Source organism: Pogoniulus pusillus, chromosome 29 (assembly GCF_015220805.1).
Source record: "Pogoniulus pusillus isolate bPogPus1 chromosome 29, bPogPus1.pri, whole genome shotgun sequence".
In the NCBI taxonomy this organism is placed as follows: domain Eukaryota; kingdom Metazoa; phylum Chordata; class Aves; order Piciformes; family Lybiidae; genus Pogoniulus; species Pogoniulus pusillus.
In genome coordinates this window covers 10,701,691-10,715,806 of record NC_087292.1, presented here as the reverse complement: position 1 = coordinate 10,715,806, position 14,116 = coordinate 10,701,691, and the positions used below count along the sequence as shown (strand labels likewise).

The 14,116-nt window shown below is 40.8% G+C and overlaps 1 protein-coding gene across 1 annotated transcript in view; it reads left to right on the top strand.

The window, feature by feature from the left end:
- LOC135188096 (delphilin-like) overlaps positions 1–14,116 on the top strand; it is a 74,953-nt gene that overhangs the window by 49,498 nt on the left and 11,339 nt on the right. Inside the window, exons 8-14 of the mRNA XM_064167321.1 lie at positions 3,808–3,984; positions 4,575–5,004; positions 5,364–5,526; positions 7,507–7,618; positions 9,637–9,727; positions 10,398–10,484; positions 12,200–12,352. Of these exons, the coding sequence (XP_064023391.1) occupies positions 3,808–3,984; positions 4,575–5,004; positions 5,364–5,526; positions 7,507–7,618; positions 9,637–9,727; positions 10,398–10,484; positions 12,200–12,352 (1,213 nt within the window). The remainder of the gene's footprint in view (positions 1–3,807; positions 3,985–4,574; positions 5,005–5,363; positions 5,527–7,506; positions 7,619–9,636; positions 9,728–10,397; positions 10,485–12,199; positions 12,353–14,116) is intronic.

The window sequence follows — 14,116 nt, the reverse complement described above, 5'->3', positions numbered from 1 at the left end:
ATCCTCAATCTCTACAGATGCTATTCCAAAAGCCCATTTATGACCCTTAGGATCTTTGAAACAACCTTGTCTCAAAAAGTCAATTCCCAAAATGCAAGGCGCATCAGGACCAGTTACAATAGTATGTGTCTTCCACTCTTTACCAGTTAAACTGATCTCAGCCTGTATCTTAGTTAACTCTTGAGATCCACCAGTGATTCCAAAGATAGATATGGACTCTGTCCCTTTGCAATTAGATGGCAATAAAGTACACTGAGCACCTGTGTCAACTAAAGCCCTGTATTTCCGAACTCTTGAACTGCCAGGCCACCTAATGAATACATTCCAATAGATTCGGTTCTCTCCACTATCCCTTTCCTCCTCCTGGCTGGAGGCAGGGCACCCCTAATGCTGAACATGGCATGTAGGGTGTACACAATGATTGGTGTTGTTGTGAGAGGAACTGCAACTGTTGGAACAATTGCAGTTGCTCTCAGGAGCTGAAGAAGTGACAGCTACTTTCCTGGCATTATTGCCTCTGTTTCTGCCACTCTGCAGATCCCTGACCCTCTTTGAAAGAGCTGAAGTAGGTTTACCATCCCATTTGTTCATGTTCTCCCCGTATGTGTCACGCAGAAGTATCCACAGTGACGCACGTGATTGCTGCTGTCTGGGTGGAATTTGTTTCCTCCTGAGCTGGAATTGCCTTGCAGGAGGTGGGCGTCTGTTCCTGACTGCAGAAACATGCACCCATTCAGATGATGCAGGAATGGTATCCTTTACCAGATTTTTGAGATCCTCCTTCAGTTCTTTCATGCCATTTCTAATGCCATTCTCAATACTATCTTTCATCTCTGTAGTCATAGTCTTTATGGCACAGATTATACCAGAATGGGACAAGCTGTCCTCAATCTGCCTGAGCTGGTCAGTGAATTCACCAACAGTGAAAGATCTTCCATTATCACTCCTTGCTAGGAATTTACTGGCCAAGATGTTAGCATAGGATGAAGGAGCAAGCTTAATAAGCTTCTTCATGAGACCTGTTCCCAAAGGAATATCGTCAGGCTCATGAGTACCATGATCTCCATAAAGCACTTCCTTCACAGCAAACTCCTTCAGAAGCTTAATTCCCTGTTCAACAGTGTTCCACTTCTTGGCAGCCCATGGCAAATCATCTCGGGAAGGATATCTCATAGCCACAGCCAACAAAAGGCGTGTCCACAAGCTAACCCTACCAAGAGGACTTGCTAGGTGTTTGTCCACTCCACTCTCCTTAGTGAGTGGTCCCAGCTGCTTGGCAGACTTGTCTCCTACCTGCAGAGCATTAGCACCAATGCCACGGCATCTCACTAGCCAGCTTAAGATTGGCTCACCTGATTCCCTTGTGTATTCCTTCCTAACTTCCCTGACCTCTCTGAGTGGATCCTTGGAGCCTTGGATGTCATCTTCCTCCTCCTCTTCCTGTTGATCTGGTGGTGCCGGGCCTAACACAATCTTCCTCATAGCATTCCTAAACTCATTGGAACCATCCTCTCTCTTGGCAGCTAACCTCACAGCACTCCTCTCACTTGAGTATTGTTGTCTCAGCACATCTACAAGGTCTCGCAGACTAACTGCCTCCTCTTCCTCCTCTTGCTGCTGATCACCAGAGGTCCCCTGTCTTACATCCTCCTGCGAACCACTCTTTGTCTTAGCTTTTGCCTTAGCAGGTGCCAGAAGGGCCTGAGCAGCAACAGACTTGGATGTGTCTGCTGGAGGATTTGAATCTTTAGGAGTCTGACTTGGAGGGTTTGAATTATTGGAGGTCTGACTTGGAGCTTGTGAGTTCAAATCTGCCTTGCTTTTAACAGGAGGATTTTGGTTCTGGTCTGCTGGCTGGGGGTTTGAATTGGCTGAGCTGGTGTCATTAGGATTTGGACTGACTGGGCTAGCGTTACTAGCACTAGTGGGATTGTTTGCCTGTCCTCCTGGGATGCCTGCCAACCCTGACGTGTTTTGATTGTTGCTAGGAACATTCTGATTTTGGGTACTTGCCTGTGCTCCTGAGGCTCCTGCTAAACTCTGTGGCTTGTTTTGGTTACCCTTATCATTGTTTACGTTAGTGGCGGGAACATTGGCTGTGTTCCCAGCACTTGGAGAAGGAGGGGCAGAGGCTGGCAAGGGGGAAGCCGATGACTGTGTTCCCTTGTTTTGCTGTGAAAGAGACTGCTTCTGAGACACAGAATTTTTCCTAGCTTTTACAGAAGCTGGTTTTGAATTTTTCACCAATAATGCCAAAATTAATATGAATATTAAAATCATGAGGCAAATATTAAAAACTGTGAGAAGAAAAACAGTTTTACACGAGCATGTGCCTATACAAACAGTTGGAATTCCTGTCTTAGGCTGAATAACTCTCATTAGAGCCATATTTAAAGCAGAATTTCCATTGATTGTCACATTATTGACCAGAGCTCCTGTAATGTCCTTGGTAATATTCTCAGAGATATTAAAACCAGCATAACCAAGAATAAAATCACCCCAGCTCCAGAACATATCTGAAACCTTAGCTTTAGCCTTATTATAAGCCAGATCAATGAAATAAGCAACAATTTGACCTTTTAACCAACTAAATACCAAGAAAACAAAACCAGACCAGAGCAATGCACCAACCAAATACAATAGCTGCTTGATTAGCTTCATCTTAATTCCCAGAGCTAATTTCCACTCACTGAAATATCTAGCCCCACGTTGGGAAAGCCAATTAAAAATGTGATGGTTTGGGGGTTACCCCGCCCCCCCACACTTTTGAATTTGCCCCAGCTAACTCAGACGGACCCTGGGAATATAGATGAAGCAATTTATTTACAGCTAGCAGAATTTACAAGCAGCTATTTACAATATATACAGTTATATACAATTATATACAGAAATATACAAAGGATAAACAATATAAAAGCACAACTCCCCTCCCAGAAACCTGAGTCCCCAGGAGGGGCTCTCAAACCACCCCAACACCTCCCCCCGGCCCTCTCAACCTTACCCCAGTTCTCAGGAAGAAGAGAGGTGCAGCCAAGAGGTTAGGGAGCAAGGTTAGTAGGAGCAGGGTTAATGAGATGTGACCAGGTCTAAGGCAAAAGCAAGAGTGAGAAACAAAATGGAGAATAAGACTTTCTTCTTCCCAGAGCTCTCAGCGTGACTGTGACAGAAGTAGACACAATTGTTTTTCATTTCACTGCCCGTTATCTAGTTCTTCTACCAAAACATTCTAGCTTGCTTCAAACTAGCACACTCCCTCTTTGGAGACTTTCAAGGCCAGTCTGGATGCATTCCTCTGTGACCTGAGCTAGATTGTGTGGTCCTGCTCTGGCAGGGGGGTTGAACTTGATGATCTCTTTGGGTCCCTTCCAACCCCCAACATCCTGTGATAGCAGAAAGGACCCACCTCCTAAAAAATTAGAGGAATAAGCAGTCTGGGAAGGACTGAGTGTGGCTCTCAAATTAACAGGACTTGGGTGAATTTCAGTCAACACTCAGATCTCCTTAATTTTAGCGTTCTGATTAGGCATAACAGGCTGGAAGTTCAAGTTTGATGTCACAGTTCACTTATGTGTCAGACTAAGAGCAAGAAACCCTTGTCTTGAAAGTTTTATAGAATGTGCTCTAGTGTTTATGCTTTATGTCCCCTAGTATATATCCTTTAGTATTACTACTTTCTGACTGTTTCATGTAACATGCCATGAGGATGTGGAGACTTATGGACATTAGGGTATGCTTTAACAAAGACAGGGCTATTGTAAACAAGTAGTCGGTGGAGAATGAACTGTATCTGCATTTCTTGTTCTTCAGGTACTTGGTACAACTCCGTGAAGGAGAGTTGACTTTATATCCCATAGATCTGGGAAGAGAGAAGAAGAATGCAAACCCTGTAACAAATACAATTGATTTATCAGGTGGGAATGTAAGTGTCAACAAGGAGAACGGATACAGTACTTTTTCTGTCCAGATCAAAGACTGCAATTATTTGTAAGTATAGTTGGTAATTAATAATTCTTTAAAGCACAATAACTGAAAACAAGCAACAGAGAATCTCAATGTGTCACAACATAAAGCAATGGAGAGATGAGGTCATTGGAATGACACAGATAACCCCTCCTGTTGCTATGCAGTGATGTGATCAGTATTTTAAGGGGGAATTCAAGGTACTATGTTGTGGAATTGAGAAGATACACTGAAATACTGCCCACAGAGGCTTATCCAGTTGTCATGTCAGGAGCCAGTAAGGAGTTTGATAGGACAGGTATGTGAACAGGTTCTGACTAGCTTGTGCAACAAACACAGTAAGACATAGCACATAATTCACTTTCCCCCAAGTGGAGAGAAGGAATCAAGGTAACTGCACCACAAAGTCAATATATGGCAAAACTTCAGCTCTCTAACCTTAGACACATAAGCAATTAACTCTGTCTGAAAAGGTCAGAGTCAGCAGCACTGAGCTCCTTTGACAAGCAAAGCTGCTGAACATCACTCTGCTTAACTAAGAAATATCTGTGGCTGTATTAGTCAGTATGTTGGTTACACTTCTTGCATTTAGATATGACATTCTTAAATTTCAGGTTTCGAATACCCTTTACTGTTCAGAACAGCAGGACAGTGGATGCTAGCGAGCTGCAGAAGGAATGGGTGTCTCTTATAGAAAGGCACTGTTCAGTGTCCAAGGATGCCTCGCAGCCTCAAGAGGGATCTCAAGGGTGCATCTCCCCAGAAGCAGATTATGAGGAATTTACTGTACCTCTGGATGAACAGAAAGAAGAGACCCTCTACTTCGGGGTGAACTCTGCAACAACCAGTCTGAACAAGTCTTCAAGCCTCCAGACAAAGCCTGCAGAGGAGAAAGCAGTCCCATTATCACCAGCTCTTCCACTTCCCATCAATAAGGCAGGAGTACCACCAGCCCCACCTGTGTTCCCACAGCCCTGCAGCGGGAGAACAGAGGGGACAAAGAGAACCAAAGCCTTTCACTGGGATGTTGTTCCTTATGATAAGGTGAGGATGAAAGTGATGTAATGTGGTAAAGAGGAAAAAAACATGGTAGTTCATATTACAGGCATAATTATCAGAAAAGTACAACTGTGCCATAGTATCACAGTGCAGTATCACCAAGGTTGGAAGAGACCTCACAGATCATCAAGTCCAACCCTTTACCACAATGCCCAAGGCTAGACCATGGCACCAAGTGCCACATCCAACCTTGCCTTGAACTGCCCCAGGGACGACGACTCCACCACCTCCCCAGGCAGCCCATTCCAGTGCCCAATGACTCTCTCAGTGAAGAGATGTTGGATGAAACAAAGTGACTCTGCTCTTTTAACTTTTTGTTTACTCTGTCACTTCCACGTTTTTAGATTCAAAAATCTGTCTGGGGATCATGCGACCCATGCAGGAGAAAAATAGATGTATCCAGACTCTGTGATCAGTTCCAGATCCAAGACACAACAGTATTTTCAGGCAATGAACCTTCAGTGAATCAACACATCATGTTAGATGCAAAAATTGCACATAACTTCAGTAAGTAAGAACTGTGTAATCCTACCTAGAAGCCTGTGGTGAGCACAGTCTGCAGTTTCTGTTTGTACTTTCTGCCATTCAATAAGCAGACAAGCTTGTGCTTACATAGTCTTTTAGTTCAGTGCCCCTCTACCTCTTTACAAAAGCGGACTGCATGGCTCAGTTGCTCTAAATATTGCCCCTAGTGCACGAACCTTCTTCTCCTCTTGTGGGTGGCTATGCCATCGAGTTGTGATGCTACTGTCTTAGGACAGACATATAAAATCACTGACTCTGACTTAAAGACTTGTCAAAGTTTGTGATTTAGCTAAGTAAAAGAAGTCAACAGAAATAACTGTGTAGTATTTTGAGCACGGTTTGCAGTCTCTCTCCTGCAGTGAGTTCAAGAATAGTCATTAGGTGCTGTCATTAGACAGCTGCAAGGCAGGTCTCAAGAATTCTCTTGGCCTTTTTATGGCCAATACCTTAGACTGCAAGTGTCTGCCTTGAATGATTATGATCAGGAGCCTTCCCTTTCATATCCCAAGTATCATTCTACCAAAACCCTGACCCAGAACAGTCTTTCACAGCTAATGAAGCAGTTCAACACTTAGTTCTGGTTTTACTAATAACATGATGTAAAAATTACTTTGATGAGAAGTGGGAGATATTAAAGTAGCAAGAGGGATTGTTTTTCAAAGACTACTCTGATTTCTATTACAGGAGTGGCTTTCCAAAGAAGTTCTACAGCCTAGTGCTGTTTTAAGAAATGTTACTTGTGTACAGAATTTTGCACAGTTAATGTTGAAATTTTAATGGTTCCATATCTTTATGAATATTGATGAGAAACAAAGTTTTAATTGGGAGCTGTAAGTGGAGATAACTTGTTGGAATTATTGCCTCCATTGACTAATAATTTGAAGGGTTAAAAGGAAGTGAGTGACACAAAATTGCTGTTGCAGATAAAAAGAATACTGTAATAACACTTTTATCTACTAAATTATTGCAGTTTCTTTGAGGCAATTTCTTTCTTTTGGTTTGCAAATAGGACAATTCTTGCTTTTGATCCTGTTCCTCTTTTCATTGAGACATTCAGCATCTGTTTCTTAATCTTATCCCTAAAGTCCCATCAGTGATATTTTTTGGCATATACTCATTATAATGGACATTACTTAGATCAGAAGTTAATTTCATCCTGAGAATTCTGATTAATCTCCTTGCAAGTGCTGCAAACCACAGCCCTAAAATTAGCAAATAAAAAGATGAAGCTCCAAAATGCCAATAGGTCAAAATTTCTTGAGAATCTGAGCGAGTTTTTGAACATGAGAGAAAATGAGAGTTCTGAGAGAAGATCTGCACACTAAATTCAAACCCAATGTAAGAGAAAATGAAAATAAAATCCATCTAGTAGCTTGTAGTAGACAAAACAAATGCCCTCTATACAGAGAACAAGTAGCAAAAAGACATGAAAAACATCCTCAGGTTTCCAATGAATAACTTTTGGGAGACACTACACTGTGTCTGTTAATCCAGGAATGTGGGTAACAAACCACCAGCTTCTGTGACATGATTGCTGCCTGTTTCTCTGTAGGAGACCCAGTTTCCTTATTTTGCCTAAGGAAAATCCTTTGGCAAAGTTCAACTACCAAAAACACTCGAGAAAATATTAAATCATTTGTAGATATGCTGTAAAAAAAAATTGAAACCAACTTTGTACTGTGAGTTATGCACTGCTATGGCCTGTAGATGTGGCACACAATTTAAGACTGAGCTTTTGCCTTAGTATTAGTAGCTACTAAGTGGGGTTTATTTTTAGTTTGATTTGGTTTGCTTTGTTTTGGAATCCCTCCCCCCCCCCCCCCCCCCCCCCCCCCCCCCCCCACTTTTGCTTTTGTTAATTTGTTTAATTTGTAAATCTGGAAGATAAATATGAAATGTTTTTATGATGTTTCTTGCCCTGAGCACTTTCTTCCAAGTAATCTAAGAATTATTTCCCTCCAGATATTTTTCTGAAGTGTTTCCGTGTAAAACCAAGTGAGCTGAAAGAAAAACTATACATTATACATGAAGAGAGTGGTGGACTTACAGATGAGCAGATTACAGCACTAAGAAGGTAATCTTTGGGGTTCAGCTGTTTGTTACAGGACATGCTACCTCTTGGACAAAGCCTAATCTTCTGCAAACAGTGTGAAGTTCAGAAAAGATGTGACTGCAGCATTGGATCTGTCCTGACTGAATATCAGAGTTGCGCGTGGAAATCTCAGCCCTTGCAACTGAGATTTTAGAGTACATTCCCAAAATACCATTTGTCCCCATTGAGGTATAAGGAAGGGGATTGCAAGAAATGACAGCAAATCTGACATGATTTTGTGAAGTGCTTGCAGGGAGCAGAGTTAGTAAGAGAACAAGTTGTGGCAGTAAGCAGGTGTAACTGGAGAAAAAATTTCATTTCTCACTACAGCCTTACTGTCTATTGTGGGATCAGAAGCAAAAGACAGTGGAAAATCCATCTCTGTGCAAATTATAGCTGTCATATAATCTGAGCCTGAGCAGGAGGTCTGAATTTTACTATTGCAAAATGAAAAAAAAATATTTAAAGCCAAACCCAAGATTACATTTTCAAGACTGTGATCAGTGAGCAGAATGTTCTGCTCATGTATCCAGTGGAGGTTAGTGAAGGAATATCATTAGAAACTTCAGGGCTTATTTTTATACTGATGCCTTTCCATAGTTCCCTGAGCAGTTCTTTATCCTGGTGTTTTAAAATCAATAGCAAACCACTTTTTATTTCTATAAACTTAATGTTTCATAACAGTGAAAGATTTTTCATTGCACAAATTCCTTCAGAGTTGCATTCAGGGTAGAAAGATATTTATGGAAGGCATTCACAAATCTTTGTGCTTTCTCTTCTGTGACTTCTATTGTTTAGTGCTTCAAGCATCAAACCTTCTAGATAATCAGTTAGTTTTGTTTCATATACATAATTCACTAAACCAATTTGATGGAATATTTGATTTCTGATTAAATGAAGACATTTGTTGTCAGCTTTTATAAAAATGTTCTGTGGATTTGCTCAAAAAGGTAAAATATTTTTAATGATAAAGAAGCTTTTGTTTGCCTAAAGATAACTCTTATTATTTTTTTTCTGGTAATAAACCAAACCCCAGCAAGTATTTAAATGTCATGTGAAATTATTGACAATAGAAAAAGAACCTCAATGTTTGTTCTCTCTTTAATATGCTAAAGCTTTTATATTTTTCTAGTTTTTGACAAATTTCCTTACTTTCACTGAAAAAAATATATCTAGCCCCTTGCATGTTTAATCATGCTTGATACAAATTTATTAGGTTGTTGGTATAGAACAAAGAGAAGGTGATAAGTATGAATACTTATTTAAGATTCTTTAGAGACTTTCTCATATGTTTGCTAGTACAATGATTGTGGTTTTTTTTTTTCATTAAGATATGCTACAAATTCTCCTATGTATCAGGCAGGCAGGAGAGGAGAGCAGCTGGGGTGGTGTGAGTTCATTTTTCCAAGCCAAGGTGTGTTTAAAGACATCAGTATTCTAAACACCTGCAACCCTGGGGTACTGTAGGAGAATATTCTGTTACTTTATGCAGTAGGATGAAAGTTGCAGGCCTGTGTTATGTGCTCTTACATCACAGCCAAGAAATAGATCTTGGATGCCGTGCAGTGCTTGGAGAGACAGGAACACTATTGCCCACTTCTTTTTCATCAGCAGCTGAAAAGGTTTTAGAGGTAGAAGTTAGTTAGGCCAGAGAGCTCACTGGTTAATCACCCCATGGCATGAGTCTGCTCTGCTTTGTGCTTGTTTTTCAAAGAAAATACTGCTGGAGACAAGTTGAGCCAGGATGGCCATAACTGCTCCAAAAGTGCATGATGTTTCTAGGAGCTTTTGGAAAGCTCATACAGTGTATATGCAGAACATTTTTGCTTTCCATTGTGTAGCTGATTCCAGTATTTATAAAGTTGTAATGGTTAAAGAATAAATATATTTACAGAAATCAGTAAGAAATTCTGATGCATGGGATAGAGTGATTGTTCTGTTTTACAACAACAGAGAATGAAGGGGAAACAAACATCCAATTTTCATTTGCTGTTTTACAGATACATGCCCACACCAAAAGATGCAGAAAGGTACAGGTCATTCGGGGGATCTCCTTCAGAGCTGCATGTGGTCGACCAGTTTATGTTAGAGGTAAGTAAGCACAATATTAAAAGACACCACATGCTATTCTAGCATGTTCTCTTCTAGAGAAAACCACTATGAGAAGCTGTGTTTTGAAACTTAAATTCACAATCTCAGCCAGAATCAGTATAAGAGGATTTGTGTGATAAAGCGTGGAGACAGAGAGATATGATGACGAGAACTGCAGGATCCCTTTGCTTCTGCAAGTCACTCTCCCCTTCCTCCAAAGTAGGAGCTGCTCTATTCTGAATTAGATTTCCACAATCTTTAAGTGTAAAAAAAGTATCCATTTAACTATTCTTGTTCAGAAGAAATGAGTGTCATTGATTTTAATAGTGTCCTGCTCTATTGGCATACAGCATTTGTTTGAATTTACATCTGCAAGTGATACATATCTAGATATGTGATTCTTATATTTGCTATGGTAGAGTTGCAAGCTTAAGACCTAGAATAAGTTAGTAAATGAGCAGAGGAATTAGGAAAGCTAGAGTGCAGCTGAATTACATAATTACAGAACCACAGAAACATTCAGGTTGGAAGAGACCCTGAGTGTCACCAAGTCCAACCAATAACCCTACTCTACAAGATTCACCCTAATTAATACATTATGAGACATATGCATGTGTATGTTTTGGTATAAACGTAGAGTTTGATTCCATTTCTGTTCAATTCTCTGCAGATGTGTAAAATCCCTCACTTAGGCCAGAGGCTGGATCTCCTGCTTACCATACGTGAGCTCCCCATGAGCATGAGAGATTTGGAGCCTGTAAGTGACATGACTCTTCTCATAGTGTGTTTGTAGCCAGAAGCTACCAGTCAGACAGCAGTGGTCCAAGTGCTCTCAAAGTGCTGTAGCTGGGGAGGTTTTGTTCTTCTTTGTTTGTTGGTTTGCTTATTTGTTTGGTTTGGGGTTTGTGTGACTTTTATTTTTTTTGGTTGTTTTAAAAAAATTTTCTTCTTTTCACTTTTTTTGGGGGAACCTATAGCAAAATATCTCCCAGTACGTAGTGTGAGCAATTCACTGTGCAACATTCCATGCAGCCTAGTGTCTAAACAAGCATGTTGTGGCCCTCTTCAAAAGTAACAAGGAAGATTAAGAAATTGTAAAAAGTCTCTGTAGGTCATGACTGTGATATCCAAGGACCTATAAATCACAGAATGTTAGGGGTTGGAAGAGACCTCCAGAGATCAAGTCCAAATTCCCTGCCAAAATAAGATTATCTAGGGTAGACCACGCAGGAATGCATCCAGGAAGGTTTTGAGAGTCTCCAGAGAAGGAGACTTCACAAACTCCAGCAGGCTTTGATTGAGAACAAAGTACTGCAACACAATGCTATGAAAATATTTCTGAGGGTTTGCTTCCATTATGCATAGTAAGAAAAACTGAAGTTCAATTTATTGTCCTTTGTCTGGTTGTGATTAAAGCCACAGTAACAGTGAATAAAATTCATAGGAGGACAGATGGAAAATTCTGGGGAGATGCATAGATTTTTGACCCTGCCTGGTACAATGCTTCACCTTTGCTGTCCTTCACTGGAGCCAAATATTTGAATATTTGGAAGTTAGTATATATATTTGGAAGTTAGTATATATACTGTTAGCTTTGAAGGCTGTTTAATGTTCATTAAAGACCCAATTAGTTGTTTAACTATTTTCCTATTCGTGCACCCTAATATGTGTTGGCAAACCATAGACTATATGCTTAACATTCCAAAGAACAATCTGGATATTGGCTTTTAGCACCCTCTGGCCCTGGGATGGGCTATAAATGTTTTAACAATGGCTTTCAGCTCTGCCACATGCTTCATTCTTCCCCTGTTTTTAAATTGGTGTGTTGGTGACTGATGAAGAGAGGTGTGGTGCTTTAAAAAACCCCAAACATTTCCTAATTTAAAACAAAACCACTTCTGTATCTGTAGGCCTAAAAGGGAGGTGTCTTCCCCAGAAGAACAGAAATTGATAACTGAGTTTGATTACAGGAAATGATTATTCTTCCTTGTGGTGAAAATGTGTTAAGAATTTTGATAAGATAACAGTCTTCAGCTGGTATAAACAGAAGGGAGGGAGGTGAAGGATGGAGAACTTTATACTGAGCTTCAGGCTATCTGCTTCCCCTGATGCCTGACATTTGGTGCAATCTGGTGCACTCACACAGCAAAATATTTTTCTTCAGAAGCATTTTTAAGAGATGAGGTTGAAGTTGTTTTGGCTGGGCTGGTTTGGCAGCCTGAAAGGACATGACCTCCACTGGGGGCAGGGTAACTATGCCAACATGAGATTTGTCTGGGTAGGAAATTTTTAACTGGTCCTTCCTGAGAACCCCTGGCCAGTTCCCCAGGAATAGCAATAGAAAGGTAGCCATCAGCTGAATTGTGATTTGATTCAGATGGGTACCAGGAGGCTTTGGCAAAAGGAAAGTGTAGGCACCACTGATTTGCTCAGCTTTCCAGTTTGAACTAAAGGGAAATTTGTGTCTTTCAGCTGATAAACCAGAAAATCCAAGCGAGTAAGCAGCTGCAGTCCAGCCAGAAATTTGTTGCTGTTTTGGAGTACATTTTAGCCATTGGAAACCATTTAAATGAAAAGGCTGGAAAAGAAAAGGCTAAAGGATTTAGATTGTCATCTTTAACCAAAGTGAGTAAACATTTCCCTTGTTATTAAAATCATCCCACTATAAGGTGTTTTAGCTATTATTATTAACTGAGTTTTGCCCTGAATGTGGAGAAAAGCAATAATTTTTAATGAGTAGGTAACATTTTAAGATCTGCTCTTGGTTACACTAGAAACAAAATCCCTTTTACAACCTATGTATGTTATAACAAGATGCACTTCCCCATTTTAGACAGCAGCATTGGCTAGATGGGAGCCTTTGGTTCCTAATGAGGTAGAATATCCAAATGCTCACTGCCCCTGACTGCCAGATCCTCTGCCCAGAAGAGGCATCTGAGCTGCAGGTCCCTAGTTAGACGCAAGTTGAGGTAAGTTGTGTTTTGCAGCTCTGTGCAGAGCACTGCTGTATGGATCCTCCTCACGGCACTGGTCAGAGGTTGTAATTGCAGCATTTCTTCCATGGCAGTTGCACTTTTATGGCACTGGAGTAAGTTCTTGGTGCTCCATTTTACTCCAGTGCAAAACTCTTTTGCAACAAGTGGTGCAATGCCATTTTAATGTGAAATAGAATGTAAATGAATTAATAAACTGAAAGGGAGTGAAATCTGTCTGCAATAGTTTTAACACCTCTGTATTGCTCTGCTCGATTATGGCCTTATTGTGGCCTTCCAGCATCTGAAGGGGACCTACAAAAAAGCTGGGGAGGGACTTTTTAGGATATCAGTAGTGACAGGACTAGGGGGAGTGGAGCAAAGCTAGAGGTGGGGAGATTCAGACTGGACATGAAGAGGAAGTTCTTCAGCATGAGAGTGGTGAGACCTTGGAATGGGTTGCCCAGGGAGGTGGTTGATGCCCCATCCCTGGAGGTGTTTGAGGCCAGGCTGGATGAGGCTGTGGCCAGCCTGATCTAGGGTATGGTGTCCCTGCCCATGGCAGGGAGGTTGGAAGTAGATGATCCTTCTGGTCCCTTCCAACCCTGACTGATTCTATGATTGAAGAGGGAGCAAAGAGGACAGCTGAGAATTTTGCTCTTTCATGACAGCGATCTGTTCTACACAAAGCCTCCTATGCCTCTTAGTCTTCTAATTGCCTTTACACTGACATCCCACTTGTCTGACATTGGTCTGAGATCTCCATTATTTATAAGGAAACAGATTTCCCATTTTCATTAGAATTTGCCATCAGAAAATGCTGCTGAGCACAGGGTTTTTCCCCTCCTCCACACACCAGTGGTAGAGCATCACAATCTTGTCCTAAAACGTAAGAAATGGATACAAATTTCCTAAGCAGCCTTGTACCTTTACCACTCTTGTAAGATTATGCCTGATCTGTAAATAGGAGAGAGAAGGATTTTTATTTTGTTTTTGTAAAGTATATTTCCTGTCTGGAGACTTTAATATATGAGTGAGTGATTTATAACTCCAGTGACAATGAAACACAACTTGCATTCCATTTTCCCCCCCTTTTCTTATATATAATGGCTGTAATGCCACATCTATCATAATGAAAAATGCCTACAAAATCATTTTCTGCCACAGAGCATCTTCCCAGATTCAATTAAGGAACTCTGCTATCTCCATGAACACAGCACACTGCTTTTAAGTGGAAAGGAATAATGGCTGTGTGCGAGGGTCCAAAATCATCTGCAATCAGTTAAAAAAGGTCTGTGTGAATAAAAAGACGGAAAAGAACAAGGGAGGTCAACAGATATGAAAGTGTAAAGCTGATCTTAATCAAGAATGTCTGTGAAATGGTGGATTGAAAACAAGGAGTTTAATTTCATTGTTT